We start from the raw sequence: 19,038 nt of genomic DNA, 5'->3' as shown, positions 1-19,038 counted from the left end.
TTATTTATTCTCTTTCTTTCTAATTGTAAGTGAAATGGTCTTATTCAAATTATGTGTGACCGATTTAGAACTTATTATTTTTATATTTTACCTAAAATTAGAACTAAGTACATAAGCGACTTTGGTTTGCTGATAGTTGACCAAAATATTTTTTTTTTACTTTTGTACGAATATTTTATTTAATTGTCAATTTAAAGAAAAATAAAAGTGAACTGAATAAGGCGCACGATCATGATATCTTAGGAAGTTCAACTAAAATCTCAATTATTCCCCTTCTCTTACTTACTAATGCGTAAAAGAGAGAAGTTACTTAAATAAGAAGTTTTCTGTATTAATATCGTCTAGTCTAGTGCGTCATAAAATTGATAACAATTCAAAGAGTTTTAAACGAAATACAAATTTATATCAGGAATTATTAGTGTGGATTTCTGGTCATTGTACAATTGCTACACGCTATTGCCAATATAGGTGAAATACAAATTTGTACCTCTGAAACTTGCCTCGTCATTATCTCGAAAAGAAGTGAAAAAGTCATGGGTGGCTAAACAATATTTTATTTACACACAGTTTACATAAATATTAACAAAATAGTTTAACAGACATTGAAAGAAAAAATTAAATATCGTGACAATATAAAAATCTGATTTAACAATTTATATCATATTCAATAAAATAGTTTTCCGTACGACTTTAAATCTATTTTAAAATACAGATTTGCATATACGTATTCAATATAGCTGCATGTATACAAAATTAAAAAATAAACGTAAAAATGTCTTATCTATTTACTTTATTGTCTACATCCTTTTAGTTTTCTCTCTATATAAATAATTTAAACAATCTTTTTTAATAATAATTATCTTCTCTATTGTAGGTGCTTAAGGTACCTATTTTTTAATAAATCGAACTAATAAGTACAAAGATGTAAAACAGTGTTCATCTACTTGATATATTTCGTTAAATCTTCAAGGTTTCACATGAATATATTACTTCTATTGAAATTATCAATAAATACTTCGTTTCCGCTTCTTCTATTTTTTAGGTGGGACCAGTTCGAACTTCCAAACCCTGTTGGGTCCTATTTCAGCCACATAAAGAGCTGATCCGTTGGGGCAGACCGCAATAGCATGAGGATTTCCAAAGCCCTAAAATATTATTGCAAATATTACCTAGGTCGACATAAAAGAATATAAATATTTTTTCGTTATGGTTTAATCCAATGTAAATAATAAGAGAACGCGACACTTTAGTATTAGCTCGTATACATAAATGCCAGCAAATGTCAGTGCTTGAGATATTAAAAAAAAATGATAAAGTTTACTTAATTTTCCGGTAAAAGCATAAAAACTTCAAATTATAATAAACATTTTATACAGTATTTGCTTAAATCTGTATGTAAATACGTATTAGATTTTAAATCATCCGGATAGCTGAAACAAATGGCAGCCTTCCTGGAATATAATATACCTACATTCCTCGTTGAAATTTAAATTAATAACATGTAAAAAAATACTTCCAGTGGATTTATGGCCCTTTAATCTGGAACAGAAAAATATAGCTTTTATTTTTTATTTAAATATGGATTGATCCACTATTTAATGTGTCATAAAACAATTTTACTAGGAAAATCCAGTTAAGTTAGAAAACAATTCACACTGATGCAGAAAATAGTATATTAATGATAAAGTAGGTATATAAAAAGTTATTCATTCTTTTAGTGTTTAAGGACAATCAGATATATTAAGCAGCAAAACAGCTATGCAATAGGTTAGTTCACAACAATGCCAACAAAGGATATATTTGTAGAATTGAAGAAGATGGCAAAAGGCAAATTATAGCAACAAAATAACTTAATGATACCTTTTTTAAATGTGCGAATTTTTTCATTAAAAATGGGTCGCTGATATAACGAGCGTTCAAATAAAAACGTGGTCAAGTTGGTTCTGAAAATTTGGACGTAGGGCGTAGCGTATAGCAAATGAACTTAAACGTAATTTGTCAAAGCGCTATATCGCCGCAATCAATTTGAATATTTTCGTTTTAAAAAGCGTTTAAAATAGTGTTTTCTCAAGAACAAAAAGTGTTTATCATAGAGTCCTACTTTAGAAATGGACGCCAGATTGATGGAATATGGAAGTATTCTATTGAGGAATGTTTCATAGAATTTCAAAATCAATTTCCCGGCGTTGTTGAGTACAAAATTTTTCAAAGTGCAGTTCAGCGTTGTGTTAATGTTTTTCGTGAAACGGGCAGTGTAACAAGAAAAGAACGAAGCGGCCGACCTAAAAAGCGGACTGAAGAATTAAAAGAAAATGTCCAACAAATAATGAAAAATGCGCCAAGAACTTCTGTACGTGTTTTATCACAAATGGTGGGAGTATCAGTCGGTACCTGCCACACAGTGTTAAAAAAAGATTTGCTTTTGTTCTCCTATCGTTTAACTTGTCAGCAAGAACTTCATGAAGTTGATTTTCCGCGACGGGCTGTATTTTGTGAATGGTTTTTAAACAACTACGGTGAACTTCATAGTATCACCTTTTTTTCTGATGAAGCCTGGTTTCATTTAAGTGGTTACGTAAACTCACAGAATATGAGAATGTGGTCTTCTGAAAAACCAGATAACTTTTTTGTCGAGGGCCCTCTACACGCTCAAAAAATTGGAGTTTGGTGTGCTCTCAATCGAAGGAGGATTTATGGACCTATTTTTTTTAATGGTACTCTTACTCCGCAAAGGTATAGAGAAGAAATTATCGCTCCTTTTGTTAACCAGCTGAAAGAAAACGAAATTACAAACTTTTACTTTCAACAAGATGGCGCAAGGGCACTTACGGCAGGCGAGACGATGAATATGTTGAGGGAAGTTTTCCAAAATCGACTAATAAGTCTCAATGCTGAACATGAATGTCCACCGATGTCATGTGATATTACGCCGTGTGATTTCTTTTTGTGGCCCTTAAAAACACTATTTTTGAACTGCCTATTCCTGGTTTAAACCATCTGCAGGCTCGACTTATAGACAAGATTCGTGAAATTAACAATACCCCGAGCATCTTAGATAATGTCTTTAATTCTTTGAGGAAAAGGTGTGAAAAGTGCTTGGAACAAGGAGGGGGACACTTTTAGCAGCTGCTTTAATTTATTGTTATAACAAGGAGGGGGACACTTTCCGCATCTCCTTTAATTGTTTGTTATTGTTATCACGATTATTCTTTAAAATAAAGTTATATAGTCATTAACTTTATTGAAACTGGCAGCTGCTATACAGCTCGTTGAGAAATGAGGTTAAGTTGGTCGCTATAAGCTACTACCTACGTCCAATGTGTCAGAGCCAACTTCGACCACGTTTTTATTTGAACGCTCGTTATATGGAAACGATTATCTCCCAAAGATAGCTATCGCTATAAAACTCATGAGACACTGACTTTTTAGGGTTTTTAAAAATCTATTGCAGTAAAGAAAAATACGGGATTCGTCAAATGGTCATGACTAAACAAAGTAGTTTTTTCTTTAATGGAACACCCTGTATATTATTACATATTTCGAATTCGCTCGAAATTCTGAATAAAAATAATATAGCACAGCATGTATCTAAACTCAACCGTTTTCGAGGTATCGAACTTTGAAAATCACTTTCTTATAAGTTTTCGCAAAAATGGCACGTTTAAGTGAAACCAAGTGTTTTAGGGTTTTAATGATCATAGGATATGGTGATAGAAGTTGTGGCGAAGAAATGGATATTTTTCATGAATTGCATCCCGATCGGGAAACTATTTCTAAATCGACCGTTTCCAAAACATTGTAGCGTTTTCATCAAACTGGAGGACGAACAAGTGGAAGACCAGCAGAACAGAAAATATGGTATCAACATGATGGGGCTCCTCCATATTTTGAATGTGTGGTGCGGGCATATCTAGATGATTTTTTTCCTGATAAATGGATTGGACGCAGAGGGGCAATTGAATGGCCAACAAGGTCTCCCGATATGACCCGACTTGAGTCATATCACATCACGTCACATAAAAAATGTAGTCTACAAAAATAAGCCACAAAATATCGAAGAGTTGCAGGAAAGGATAAGGCATATAATTTCCACTATTCCTGCCAACACTCTTTTAGATTCACTACAAAATTTTGTTCAGGGAAATCATTAAAATTTAAAATATCCAGGACATTAATTAAAAAATAAACTTTTTCGTTTCATGCATTTTTATCAACCTGAACCCTGCTTTTACATTTTCTGTCAAAGTTATTTTGAAAATAAATGTGCATAATTTGGAGCCCTTTTATTTAAATTTCAGAGTACCTATTAAAAAGTTACTTTCATAGTTCGATATCTCGAAAACGGTTAATTTAGGTACATAATGTGCTATATGAATTTTGTTTAAAATTTCGAGAATAATGGAAATATGGATTAATATACAGGGTGTTCCATTAAACAAAAAGCAACTTTGTTTCGTCATGACTTTATGACTGGTCCTGTATATTTATTTTTTTATTGTAACAGATTTTAAAAAACCTTAAAACGTTTGTGTCTTATGATTTTTCGATAGCTATCTTACTTTAAGAGATAATAGACCGTTTCCATATATATGTATCAACGACCCTGTATATTTATCCCATGAATAAGAATTTTAATTGATTGTAACTAAACATAATGAACGTTACAAAATGGATTTATACTAACAGTTATAATGCATAAACATAATCAAAGAAAAGTAGATATGAGCATTTGAATTTGTTTTATAAAGGACCATAAGTAATTTGGGTTGGACATTTCTATTGTCCATAACTGTACGTTAATTCCGTTCTGAACATAAACTTTTGTTATAATAATTTTGTCACAATCTTATTTTTATTACTGAACCAGTAAATCGTTTCTAAAATTTAGTTTTTATACTAGGTGCATCTAATATCATTTTATGCTATGTTTAGGAAGTTGTATATTTTTTAAAATCTCCTTTAAAGTAAAAGCAACAATGATGACGATAAATACATGATGCGAAACAGTTGATGGTCTCTGATCTTCACTTTTTGAATCTATTAAAGAAATATCACTGTGCATAATTAAAAAAAACTATATCTCAGTTGGATACATATCCTAGAATAGAAAATATTATTTTCTGAAAACTTTTTTTAGTTGGTTCAGATTAATTGAAGCTCTCTCTGAAGTTAAAGCGATATATTACAAATAATGCTTGACTTTAAGCAGAAATCAACATATCGCTGTGCTATAATAATACTCGGATATCTTGAAAATAGACGATTTTTATATATTTGCCCCAGCGTTTACGTATTGTCTCTATCTTTCTGATGGTATATTCGGATAGTAAGACATTTTACAATATCCGAGCTTTCAAAAAGATATACAGGATGGCCAAACGAAACAGAGCCATTTTCAGGAACAGCGTCAAGATTGTGGAAAAACGCTCAGACCCGTCGATTTTAGATTAAAGGGGGTAATTCTTTGCTGGTACTTTTGACTCCGTCTCTTTCACCCCCAAGCAAGGATAAGCATCACCTCAAAATATTTAAATGGCATTGGGGATTGAGTAATATTTCTTTTGACAGCTCTTACAATTCTCTTTACAACAGACTTTAAATTTTATAATTCCGCCCAATACTTATTAAGAATTTTGTTTTATGTACAAACAATTAGTAACGGTAAAAATGTCAGTCATTCGAGTTAAAAGTACACCAATGGTATAAATTTAGTATTTCTTGCTTTACATTGGTATTTGGCGATTTGTTATCAATTTCGTAAAAAAAAAAACAGAAATGAATGCTATACACACACAATGAACGTAGAATTAGTGGATTCCAAATTATTTTCTAGTATTATTTGGAAGCGTTGGTTGGTAGTTTATTTAATTGTGTTTTTGAAAATTAAACACTATTGTTTATTCCATTGCGGAAAGGGTAGATATCATTTCGCTTTACTTTATGAACAATAAATGTGCGAATAGAACAGCTCAGCTATTTAATGAACAACATCAAGATCGACATGTCAGGAGGAAGTATGTTCTAGAGTTAGTAAAAAAATTTCAAGAGACAGGGAACGTAGCCAATAAAAAACGAGAAATTGAAAAACCTATAGTTAATGAAGCTAGTGAAGTTGCAGTTTTGGGACAAGTTCATCTTGATCCTACATTAAGTACGAGGCAGCTGGCATCTGTGTCTGGGATCAATCGAACTAGCATACAAACCATTTTGAAGAAGAATAAATTCCATCCATACAAAATACATTTAGTCCAGGAACTTCATGAGGATGATTATGACCGCCGTTTGCAATTTTGCGAAATAATGAGTGAGCGAGCAGGGAACGATCCACAGTTCCTTTTTAACATCTGTTTTTCTGATGAATGCAGTTTTTTCTTGAACGGGACGGTAAATCGTCACAATTGCCGCTATTGGTCCGATTCAAACCCAAGAGTTTTTCACGAGGTGCATACACAGCAACCGGAAAAATTAAATGTATGGGCTGGAATTTTCGGTGACCGGCTGGTGGGTCCTTTTTTTCTACCTGGTAATTTGACTGGCCAAATGTATTTGCAATTACTGGAAGACGCTATTGACCCTGCCTTGACTGATATTATTGAAAATGTTCCAGAGTATGATGAAGATCATTTGATTATTCAACAGGACGGTGCTCCTCCGCATTATGCGTTAATTGTCCGTCAGTATTTGGACCAACGTTTTCTACGGAATTGGATTGGGAGAAGAGGCAGCATTGAGTGGCCTCCACGATCACCGGATTTATCGCCCCTTGATTTCTTTTTGTGGGGATACCTAAGAAGTAAAATCTATAAACACAGCCAGCGTCGCTGGAAGATTTGCGTCAAAGCGGAATATGCGCGAACGTTTCGAACAAAATCCTCATTCTTGTATGGAAGCTGGCGGTCATCAGATTGAACATTTAATTAACTAAGTAGTAAGTAAGCAACTAAACATAATTTAAATTTTAAAATGTTAATTTTTTTCAAAATATTGGGCGGAATTATAAAATTTAAAGTCTGTTGTAAAGAGAATTATCAGAGCTTTCAAAAGAAATATTACTTAACCCCCAATGCCATTTAAATATTTTGGGGTGATGCTTACCCTTGCTTGGCGGTGAAAGTGGCGGAATAAAAAATACCAGCAAAGAATCCCTTTAATCTAAAATCGACGGGTCTGAGCGTTTTTCTACAATCTTGACGCAGTTCCTGAAAATGGCTCTGTTTCGTTTCCATTTGCCCACCCTGTATGTAATAAAAAATCGTAACAAAATTAGCATACTAGTAGGTTGAACTAATAGAAAAAAAAGACAAGTTCTATTGTGCAACAAAAATCTGGACATATAGAAGGATATTTTACAAATGTACTTTTTTAATCATATGTAATGAACATAAATATTCAAATTTATATTAAAACGATTAATTATTATTTATTTATTATTTATTGGCAATACAATAGTTAAATAAATTTAAGTAAAAGACCAAAGAAACTTAAACCTGGATTCTATTTTCAGTTTTTCAAGATATTCTAGTATCATTTTAGTACAGCGATATCTTCGTAAATATTTGTATAATTTAAGCGGCACCCTGTACAAAAAAAAAATCAGTGATCGGAGCAGTCGACCTGACCCCACATCCGAAACGAGGATCGTCTCTCAACGCTTTGATTAAGCAATAATATATGCCGCGGTACAAAACGAAGAAAGCGAAAATTTATTACCTCTTCTGGCGCCCAATGATCGATGACGGACTCGGTCTGGGGATCAATCGTGAGGCCTTGGACGGGCAGCAGGGAAGACGTGGGGCCATTCACGGCATACACCAACTTTCCTGAAACAAATCCTTACATGAGTATCGACACATACATTTCTTTAGTTGTTTCTACTTGTTTCGAGATAACACAACATAACATATATTTTATATACAGAGTGATTCAAATTTACATGTACAAATTTTACGTGTTCCTCTGAATACGAATCCAAAATTCTTTTTTTTTTTANGGAAGACGCCAACCTGTTGCGAAGTCAGTTTTTTACAGTCAGATTTCCACGCCTTTAAACCAAGAAACGATATCCGTTTAATTAAATTTTCTGCACATCATGTTGCCTTTTAGATAAATATTGACTGTTGGTTGATTCATCAAATAAATAAATATGTAAATGTAATGTAATCAAACGTCATATAACTGTAAAAAAACATTCTATCGTTTCGTATAGATATGTTACTAATTGTAAATATATATTTTAGTTTAACTGTTAGATTGGGAAACTAATGAAAAATAATTTAGTGAAAAAATATTGTTTTAATGTGATAAGGACGTGTTATTTTAAAGTCATCATATTTTTTCGATGTTATTGTGGACGAAGCGCTGAACATAAAAAATTGTTCTTAAAAAATAAAAATTTTCATATGATTTATTAAGTATTAACCAATATTGTTTTAAAATAATTATTTTTACTGTTTAAAACAACGAACATAATAAATAAATAAATAAATAAATAAATAAATAAATAAATAAATAAATAAAAATACTAATCTGATTGACATGAAATATTTTTTTTAAATCTTTTAAAATTTTTACAAACAATTATTTGTTACTACTTTTTTAAACGATGTTCCTACAAGTTTTTAATTTGTGAATCTCAAAAGAGCGAATGCTTACTTAACAAAACATTTTTAAATTTGGTCTAGGAAAACGCTCTTTTATTTCTGACATGTTACAGTGTTACATCCTGTATAGTTGTAAAAGTCAGTTATTTATTAAAGGTATCATAACCAACATATTCATAAAATACACCCCATTCATAACTATAATTGTTGTTAGAAAGATTTATAACGCAAATATTTATCCGCCACATTTTAGAACATTGTTTAGATCTTTTCATAACATATTGGTAGCACAATAGCGTATCTATCAATTACAACATTGTTTAATTACTTGAATTAAGTTTCCTTCTAAAATAAAGTTCTATAGTTCAAAAAAGAAATCATACAATTTAAAATTTAAATCAAAATTTTTGTCAATTATTTATCAGTGAAAACGATAAAAGTCCTTAGACCCCTTAGTCCGCTTTTAATTCCTATATTTTTCATATGTCAACATTTTGAACACAAAATTTATAATTGTTGTGACGCATAAAATAATAAAAATCATTTTGTTTTAAAAAAGTATTGCTCTTGTCCCTCAAATGCAACCAACCCATAGGCAAAAAATTTCAACAACTGTATTGTGGGTTGTATCTGCATAGTGGGTTGCATCTATTTTAAGAAAGCGTATATTTTCCAAGTTTTGAATGGATATTGACTTTCTGTGATTCTGATACAAATTTAATTTATAAACTTAATTATAACATTCAATAAATAACAATTACAAAACAATGAGTATAAAATAAAAGGCTATGCAACTGTGTAAAGGACACTATCTACTATGTAACAATTAATTATATGCGTAGTTCTTATATTACATACTTTCTTTTTATTTATAGATATATATGATGAAATATTATTGACATTAAATTAATTTAATAACCAAAATAAAGATATAACATTTAAACACTGATCTATTGTGTTCTAAATGATACCATATGTTAAAATGTGCTGAACTGTGTGCCTCCGTGGCGCAATCGGCTAGCGCGTTCGGCTGTTAACCGAAAGGTTGGTGGTTCGAGCCCACCCGGGGGCGTACTTTTTTATTTTATGACTAGAATTAGAAAATTCGTATTAGTTTTCTAGGTGCAAATATTGTAATAATGAGTATGCATATATTACTTCTTTTATACAAATTTATAAATTACTAAGGTGACTACTACTAATTTTGGCAAATATTCTACCCTATCTTTTAAATCCTAAACACGACTAAGAAATATAAAAAATTGTCAACATAATGTCTAAACATTTTTTTTTCAAATTTCAGTCATTTAATAGTAGTCTATAAATTTGTTAAATTTACTTATACCTAAACAAAATAAGATCATGCTATCATAAAATCATAACATAACCCAGCTGAAGCTTCTACGAATATAATAATAAAACTACACAGCATTTTCAAACCTTTATAAAGCTAAAATTTCTATAGAAAAACCCTACGTTTCTCAAAGCCAAAGGGTGTCAGATAGAAGTTCGTACATTTTGTTTCTAGCTGAGGAGTTACTTTTTTGACAAAACAAGTCTTATTTTATTTATTTTTGCAGTGGGAATTATGGGATTTTTTTAGGTTTATTTATAATCTTCTTTAACATGTTTATAGGTACATTGCTTAAATTTTCTTATTTTAATAGTCTTTCGTTTGTAAAAATTTACCTTTTGCTGCGACTCCAAATACACGTCCCATATCAGGCTGTTGAATGGTAAGTGCGGGTTCTTTTTTTCCTTGGATGGTATACAAACCGGCCCTGGGACATGTAACTCTTCTATTTTCTCTGTCAGCTACACACAGTCTATCCATGGGCTCTATAAGAGCCAAAGCGTGAGGAACTTGCAGGGATAAGAACTCTGAAAGAAATAATATATGAACAAAAAGTGTCATAAATCTTCAGTTACATATTATTAAAATTGTAACAATGATGAAAACTCAGTTAAACTCGGCATAGGTTACAACATGAGTTCATCGCAAAAAGATCTTTATTGATGTAACCACTAGACTGCAAACTGTTCATCTATCTAAATACTTTAAGTCAGTCAACGAAAATCAATTTTTTTATAAAATAGTGTTCCTCAAGATTTAATGGGTCGACTCGAATTCGGAGTCTTCTGAAATCAAGTTTGAAATTTCATAAATCAATGAACTTTATCTTGATTTTTTAAGTGTCGAGTTGAGATGGCACAGTAGATTCATTTATTGAAGACCTATCTATCAAGACCTCACTAGCGTCTCTACGATTTCGGATGGCTGAAATTAAATCACCGAAGTTGAAACGAGGATCATTTTTGCAGTGAACTCACGCTCATTTTTAACGTTATTGTTGTGAATAGCAGTAGTGATCCGCAATACTTAAATCTTAGTACCCATTGTGCATGCCAACAGTAAGAGTTTAAAACAGGTGAATGCTACGTGTGGAAACAATTACTAGCTCTGCTACAGAATCATTTCACTATTAAACAAACACAGTGGTAGAGGATGTTTGTGGAGTATTGTCTCCATATCCGCATAACCTGCACCTCACATTGGTGATCCTATTGACGTGGTTATTCCCGACAAAAGTCCTGAGATGATCCCAATGTTCTACTTAGTAGTAGCTGATCGATTTGCGTCAATGCACAGGTTATAAGAAATCAGTTCATACGAGCTCAACAGAGCGGAGGCATTGGTATACTCTAGAACTGCGCGACTCGCACCACTATTTGCACATTCTTGAAATACTGTTTCATATATCCTGAAATTTTCTGATGCACGATCCAAGACAGCCTATACTTCAGTTTGGAAAACCGTGACACTTTTTCAGAGGACAAAACAAATTCTAATCTGACTGATTATACCACCAATACCTGCCTCGTCTGTATTGGATCCATTGGTGAACCAGACTAGTCATTTCAATACTTGAGCAATAAGGTTAGCAAGCTTGGCGTTTCTGTTTGGTTTCTTCACATTCAAATTTCATTAAAAATTATCTTGCTTCAAAGATTTTAACTCCTTCTACTATTCATATAGTACATGATTTTTGTCCATTTATGGTCCTGATGTCCATGTTTTGGACATTCTTACAATCTTCAGCCAATAAGACATTCCTTTGAATATTCATAAGATATTCTGCTTTTATATACATGAATCTGCCATAAACGTCTTATTAAGTCTTCTGCAGTTTTAATGGACGTTATTACATCCATTAGATATCTTTTTTTGCCTAAATAAATATTTTGATTATCCAAATAGCTATCCGAGCTAAATAAATCCATAATAAATATTCCATAATAATCCATAAATCCATAACGGATACAAACTTGAAAGAATATCGCAAGAAAAGAAATAAATGGAATTGCCCCTATTGTTATCATTAATTAATAAAATTAATTTGCGGTTTTAGTTAATAAAATAATTTGACATACAAGTGTTCAAAATTTTGTCCACCGAGATGTAAACACATTTAGATCCCTCCTACTCAGTTTCTACTCTAACACAAATGTTGTCTTGATTCACTATAAATTAAAACGATATCCATCAACTCCGAGTACACGCATACCATTTTACACGCATGCCATTTTTGACACTAACTACTAAAAAACTATTGTAAACACTATCGCAACGACGATTGTAAAATCGGATTTCAGTATTCGGAGTCGCTGAGGTCACGTGGCTCTCCACGCGTGTTACGAATGACGCTAGAGACTACAGTTATCCAGTGATGTAATGCTTGATAGTACTACAACTTCAATAATTTTTTTCTTGGAAACTATAAGGATTTTACAAAATTCTTTTTTTCTCGATATTGACTCCATTTCTCAAGCCGCATCTATTCCCAATTTTTGTTTTTGTATACGTTGTGAATCACCCTGTATATAAAAAAGGTAAAAAAAATAAAGGAAAGGCTCTAGAAAGAAAGGAAACTACAATTCTGAATTTGATTATTGATATTTCTTTCAATTAGACTGTATAGAAGAGAGTATATATGAAATTTTCTAAATTAAAATTCGCAGAATCTTTTCATATTTATTTTATTAAAATGAAAACTATTTTCACTATTACCTCATAAAATATCTAAAATAAGTTAATCGTTAGTACACAGTGCCGTAATTATTGTTAAAGGTTAGTAGTTTTAGGGCAAAGGAATAAATAAAAATAGAAGAAATTGAAAGGGAAATGTAAAAAAATAATTCAAAACACAATTCGAATTGGAAGCAGGAAGTAGTAGGATGATGGACTTATGTAGTTAGTGTGAAGTCCTCACTACACTGCTACACTACGGATGTTCATTTTATAACAATGTGGATGTACGCTAAGGATACCATTTTGTATGGTGTATGGACTTGGGAAGTTGTGACATCTATATATAAGACATACATTGTCCATTTGGAGTTCAAAATGAATTATTACACAATATACAGAGCAACAAATATGTGCCATTTGGCAAGTTCTTTGAGAATAACCTTGTGACATATTTCATGAATGTTTTTTAATATCATAAAGTTCGCTCATGTCGCGTTTCATTTGGCACACTTTAAATTACTTGATTCGTCTTAATCAGTTTGTCCCTGCAGAAGTTATAAGCAACTCAATTGATTCACACTCGTCTGCGGAACGATTTCATAGTCACGTCAAAATCAATTTCTTACCTGGTGGATTGGGAATAACTCTAAGTAAGCCTCCTGCAGCATTATATTTGAGAATCCTACTGTTACAGTAGCCATCTGCAATGAATATTTCTCCCGTAGTGGCCACTGCCACTGAAGTGGGCATGCACAAATGTTTACTGTCTGGTCCTGGTATGAAGGGCTCACCAAAGGTTAGTGCTGGTTGCAATTCTCCAGGTTTAAACTGAAAAAAAGCAATAGTCAAATCTAGTAGCAGCATTTGGCCATGAGAGATGGTTAGCGAATAATATGGGAACACTCGTCCAAACATTCAATAATCAAATTGTCAGTAAGATATCCAGATTTAAGTCCATTAGAATGTTCTATTTGTATAATGTTTAGATAATTTAAAAGTGTGTAATAAATTTATAGTACCACTGTATTTGAACATAGTGTTTTTAATTGTAAGGAGGCAAATAATTCCCGTTTTGATTTAATTTAAACGAAAATTTTCAAATAAAAATGTTAACTACCACTTGGCATTATTAAAAAAGTGTGTCGAGTTAAATAAATTGAACACCAACTTTAACTGAATTGACCTCTTTAGCACTAAAATATTTTATGAATGAGCGATCCATATATCATTACGATTTAAAAAATCTGCGTTTTTCCAAATGAAAATTACAATTTACTTTTCATTAACAAATACAAAGTTAATCTGCTTATTAATAATGCTATAGGTTAGCGAACGTTGAAATGAAATATATTTATAAATTTATGAGCTAAATAAAGTTATTTACATGTGTTTCGCTTAGTAGAAAGTGACCTTGAAAGTAAATAACTATGTCGCAATTTATTCCATAGATGATCATTAGCTCCTCAGTTTAAATAAAATTTTATGTGTAGATAATATAATAAATATTTTCCTGGCTTGTCATTAATCATTTGGTATTACACCTAAAAAAGAATATTATACTTCTACGGAAAATAGAATTTGATAGGTACATATTTCTAATGATCGGGAAATTTTCCATACAAACAGCAAACAAGTTAAAAGTTTCAAATTACAGTACTTTTTCCAAAGACTACGGTTTTTAAGACACTATGCTAGCATTCATTCCCGGCAGCCGACAGAAAACACTAACTTACACTGTCAGCAACGAAACTTAGCTAATATAATATAATACAGGGTGGCCAACTGAAATCAAAACAGAGTCATTTTCAGGAACTGCGTCAAGATTGTAGAAAAACGCTCAGATCCGTCGATTTAGAAGGGGGACATTCTTTGCTGGTATTTTTTACTACGCCACTTTCACCGCCAAGCAAGGGTAAGCATCACCCCAAAATATTTAAATGGCATTGGGGGTTGAGTAATATTTCTTTTGAAAGCTCTTACAATTCTCTTTACAACAGGCTTTCAATTTTATAATTCCGCCCAATACTTTGAAAAAAATTTACATTTTAAAATTTCAATTAAATTAAAAAAATGTTTAGTTGCTTACTTACTACTTAGTTGATTAAATGTTCAAACTGATGACCGCCCGCTTCCATACAAGAATAAAGATTTTGTTCAAAACATTCGCGCGCATTCCGAAGCATTTCCGGAGTGATTCGACGGTATTCATCGACGATTATTTGACGCAAATCTTCCAGCGACCCTGGGCTGTGTTTTATAGATTATGCTTTTTAGGTATCCCCACAAAAAGAAATCAAGGGGCGATAAATCCGGTGTTCTTGGAGGTCACTCAATGCTGCCTCTTCTCCTAATCAGTTGGTCCAAATACTGACGAACAATTAACGCATAATGCGGAGGAGCACCGTCCTGTTGAAAAATCAAATGATCCTCATCATACTCTGGAACATTTTCAATAATATCAGCCAAGGCAGGGTCAATAGCGTCTTCCAGTAATTGCAAATACATTTGGCCAGTCAAATTACCAGGTAGAAAAAAAGGACCCACCAGCCGGTCACCGAAAATTCCAGCCCATACATTTAATTTTTCCGGTTGCTGTGTATGCACCTCGTGAAAAACTCTTGGGTTTGAATCGGACCAATAGCGGCAATTGTGACGATTTACCGTCCCGTTCAAGAAAAAACTGCATTCATCAGAAAAACAGATGTTAAAAAGGAACTGTGGATCGTTCCCTGCTCGCTCACTCATTATTTCGCAAAATTGCAAACGGCGGTCATAATCATCCTCATGAAGTTCCTGGACTAAATGTATTTTGTATGGATGGAATTTATTCTTCTTCAAAATGGTTTGTATGCTAGTTCGATTGATCCCAGACACAGATGCCAGCTGCCTCGTACTTAATGTAGGATCAAGATGAACTTGTCCCAAAACTGCAACTTCACTAGCTTCATTAACTATAGGTTTTTCAATTTCTCGTTTTTTATTGGCTACGTTCCCTGTCTCTTGAAATTTTTTTACTAACTCTAGAACATACTTCCTCCTGACATGTCGATCTTGATGTTGTTCATTAAATAGCTGAGCTGTTCTATTCGCACATTTATTGTTCATAAAGTAAAGCGAAATGATATCTACCCTTTCCGCAATGGAATAAACCATAGTGTTTAATTTTCAAAAACACAATTAAATAAACTACCAACCAACGCTTCCAAATAATACTAGAAAATAATTTGGAATCCACTAATTTTACGTTCATTTCTGTTTTCTACAATTTTGTTTTTTTTTACGAAAGTGATAACAAATCGCCAAAAACCAATGTAACGCAAGAAATACTAAATTTATACCATTGGCGTACTTAACTCGAATGACTCACATTATTACCGTTACTAATTGTTTGTACATAAGTTTCAACTTTAAAATCAAAATTCTTAATAAGTATTGGGCGGAATTATAAAATTTAAAGCCTGTTGTAAAGGGAATTGTAAGAGCTTTCAAAAGAAATATTACTCAACCCCCAATGCCATTTAAATATTTTGGGGTGATGCTTACCTTGGGGATGAAAGTGGCGGAGTCAAAAATACCAGCAAAGAATGTCCCCCTTTAATCTAAAATCGACGGGTCTGAGCGTTTTCCTACAATCTTGACGCAGTTCCTGAAAATGGCTCTGTTTCGTTTTCATTTGTCCACCCTGTATAATAAAACCGTACCTTTAGAATCGAGACTATTAGAGTTATTGCTAATTTTGACACACTGTAACTGTAACAAATGAAAATAACTGATCCGATATTCGGTTTTTAGTAATACCACATTACTAATTATTCGCAAACCAGTTGAATTTTCCATTCCAAACTTACCTTAAAAGCTTGATGTAGAGCCACGTCAGTTACCCACAAATTATCATGTCTGTCCACTGTTAAGCCATGTGGCATGTAAAATAAGTTGGCTCCCCATTTTCCTAACACTTTGCCGCTCTGAGGATCTAGAGTTAAAACGGTATGATCCTTGATTGGTCCAAGACGAATATTTTGGTAATGATATGTTGCGTTGAATGTGCTATAAAAGATTAATTCTATGTAGAATTATATTAGGTCAATGCACCATAACCAATTAGAATTATATTTTTGCACATGTTTTCTGTCACTTAAGTAAATACATAATTTCTTTTGCCTTTTTTTATAGACAACTTACTATTGATCCCAAACTCGATCACTTCGGTGGAATACGACAGGTTGCAGCGCTGAATTCACAGACACTCCAGAAACTTGCCCTAAACCTAGAGATTCCTGAGGCCAATTTTTCACAGCCCTTGGTACGTCAGGTTTGTCGGTTGGATCCTCTGATGAAGCGGCCTCCTCAACTTGTGGAGCATTCTATGGAAATACTCATTTTTAATGAAAAAGTGATTAATAATTACGCTCTTTTAACTTCATTTTTTCAAATGGTACATGGAACACATACAACATAGTTTAAATGCGCAATTTTTATCCAGCATTTTAGAAAATCTAAGTAAGTTAGAAGCAATATCTTTTCACTGTACCAGTTACCTAAGTTTTTCTCAGGGTATAAGACAACTAACAATACATTCAAAATAAGAGAAAACATATTTTTACCTCGCATTTTATCTTACGTTTCCTGGACTTTACACGCCTGTAGAACATACAGAAAATCACGTACGGTACTATAAATATAATAACACTCCGCAGCATGTTTTTAGGAAATTATTAACACATGCATTAATCACAATTATTGAGTATCTTTACAAATTTGCTGGACAAAACAGGAAAGGTACATTTTCTGATGACTGCATGTTCTCCGTGATCTTTCAACACGAAAAATTAAAGGAAGTTCCTCTAGTTTAACGTTACGCTTCGTGACTTTCTACTTGTTCTATCATTGTCTTACTGAACGTGCGTATTCTTGACTATAAAGCGAAAGCCGTAATGCATTTCCCGTTGCACTTAAGCCTCCTAAAAATCTAACTCCTACTGTTTTTTTGTTTTTTATATTAAAAAACATGTTTGCAACATCTCCAAAAATATAAAATTTATATAAATATAATAACAAAGAACTTGTCGTCACTTATTTAGTACATTTCAAATACAGGCATTCAAAATTCAAGTTCTGTGTCAAACAACTTAATTTTTTTTAAATGGAACCTTATGTTACGATAACAAATTTAATTTTCTTTCATTTAAAGTTTATTTTTTACAATCTCCATATTCGTAACTAAAATAAAAAATTCAAATAGATGCCATCTAATAATATCGTTAACCACATCCAACAAAATAAAAATATCTAAATATCTACTCAGCAAAATATAGAACAATGAGAATAATTATTATAGATCTTTTTAGCGTTCTAATAAATTTTGTGTACTTTTCTTACTTTTGTTTTAATATTGGCACAAACACCTAGCAAAATATAATAAGAATCCAATCGTTATCAGCTAGTCAACGTCTTTGTCGATTATTTTGCAACAGTTACAGAAAAAACGTTGAAGAGTCATTTTGGTGATCGCAAATCTACTAGTTGTACTACCGATGTAATGCTAAATAACACTTTTTTCTTTATTCCTGTTATTGGAAAAGAGATAGATTCAGTTATACGCAATTTGAAAATAAAATTACCACAGTTACAAATACATATATGAGTTTACTTCGGAAACTAGAAATATTGACTTAGGAGTACCTCAGGGATCCATTAATATCGCCATTAATATTTTTGCTATATGTTAACGATATGGTACAACATTTTGACTCTTCCACTCTAACGTTGTTTGCAGACGATACGTCTCTAGTGATCTCGGAACTTACTACAAATTACGAAAATGTTATTGATTGTTTCGTAAATTTGAGAAACTGTAAACTTTTCAAGTCGTAATTTTTGTAACTAAAAGATTAAACTAACGAACTATTCATGACTCTTTTTTCAATTAACTATAACAACTATAAAAATAATGTATTATATAGTAGTTCGTTTTGAATAGGGTTTCTGATTTCTCGGCCTATTTTTTTTCTCGGGTCACGAGAATTCTCGACTAGGAATTCCCGGGAATTCTCGAATTCTCGAGAAATTTCTAAAACTTAAAAAAGTCATAATTTTGGTATTGCAATGCGAATTATAAATATGCTTTTATACTTAACAATCATCATTATCATTTATTATTTATTCAGTATTTTTATTAATTACTTATGTTTCTACTTCTACTAACAAAACTAAATTAAACTTTGAGTTTCTTCTTAAAAACCTTTAACTTGTTTTTTTATTAAACACTTTCAATATACTTATGTTTAGTTTAATGTTTTTGAATCGTAGTTTTCTTCCAATAATAATTATTAATAATCATTAATCATGCAGTCTTTTAATTAAATAAATAGTAAATAAGGAATTTAACCGAAGAAATCTTAAAAAAAA

General features: G+C 32.1%; 1 protein-coding gene and 1 non-coding gene across 3 annotated transcripts in view; one reads left to right on the top strand and one right to left on the bottom strand.

Moving 5' to 3' along the window:
• Window positions 1–637: 637 nt before the first annotated feature.
• Window positions 638–19,038, bottom strand: part of LOC108907151 (peptidyl-alpha-hydroxyglycine alpha-amidating lyase 2) — a 29,879-nt gene continuing 11,478 nt past the window's right edge. For both annotated transcript variants that reach the window (XM_018710696.1, XM_018710697.1), the window contains exons 2-7: window positions 16,813–16,994; window positions 16,479–16,677; window positions 13,257–13,458; window positions 10,290–10,481; window positions 7,711–7,820; window positions 638–1,145 (exon numbers count right to left, since the gene is read on the bottom strand). In XM_018710696.1, coding sequence (XP_018566212.1) covers window positions 1,032–1,145; window positions 7,711–7,820; window positions 10,290–10,481; window positions 13,257–13,458; window positions 16,479–16,677; window positions 16,813–16,994 — 999 coding nt within the window. In that variant the 3' untranslated portion in view covers window positions 638–1,031. The remainder of the gene's footprint in view (window positions 1,146–7,710; window positions 7,821–10,289; window positions 10,482–13,256; window positions 13,459–16,478; window positions 16,678–16,812; window positions 16,995–19,038) is intronic.
• Trnan-guu lies at window positions 9,599–9,672 on the top strand. The gene has a single exon. It is a non-coding gene; the product is annotated as a tRNA-Asn (tRNA).

The sequence above is a fragment of the Anoplophora glabripennis genome, unplaced genomic scaffold (assembly GCF_000390285.2).
Source record: "Anoplophora glabripennis isolate ALB-LARVAE unplaced genomic scaffold, Agla_2.0 scaffold388, whole genome shotgun sequence".
Lineage (NCBI taxonomy): Eukaryota > Metazoa > Arthropoda > Insecta > Coleoptera > Cerambycidae > Anoplophora > Anoplophora glabripennis.
Note: the sequence above shows the minus strand (reverse complement) of the source record. Positions and strands in the feature narration are given on the sequence as shown.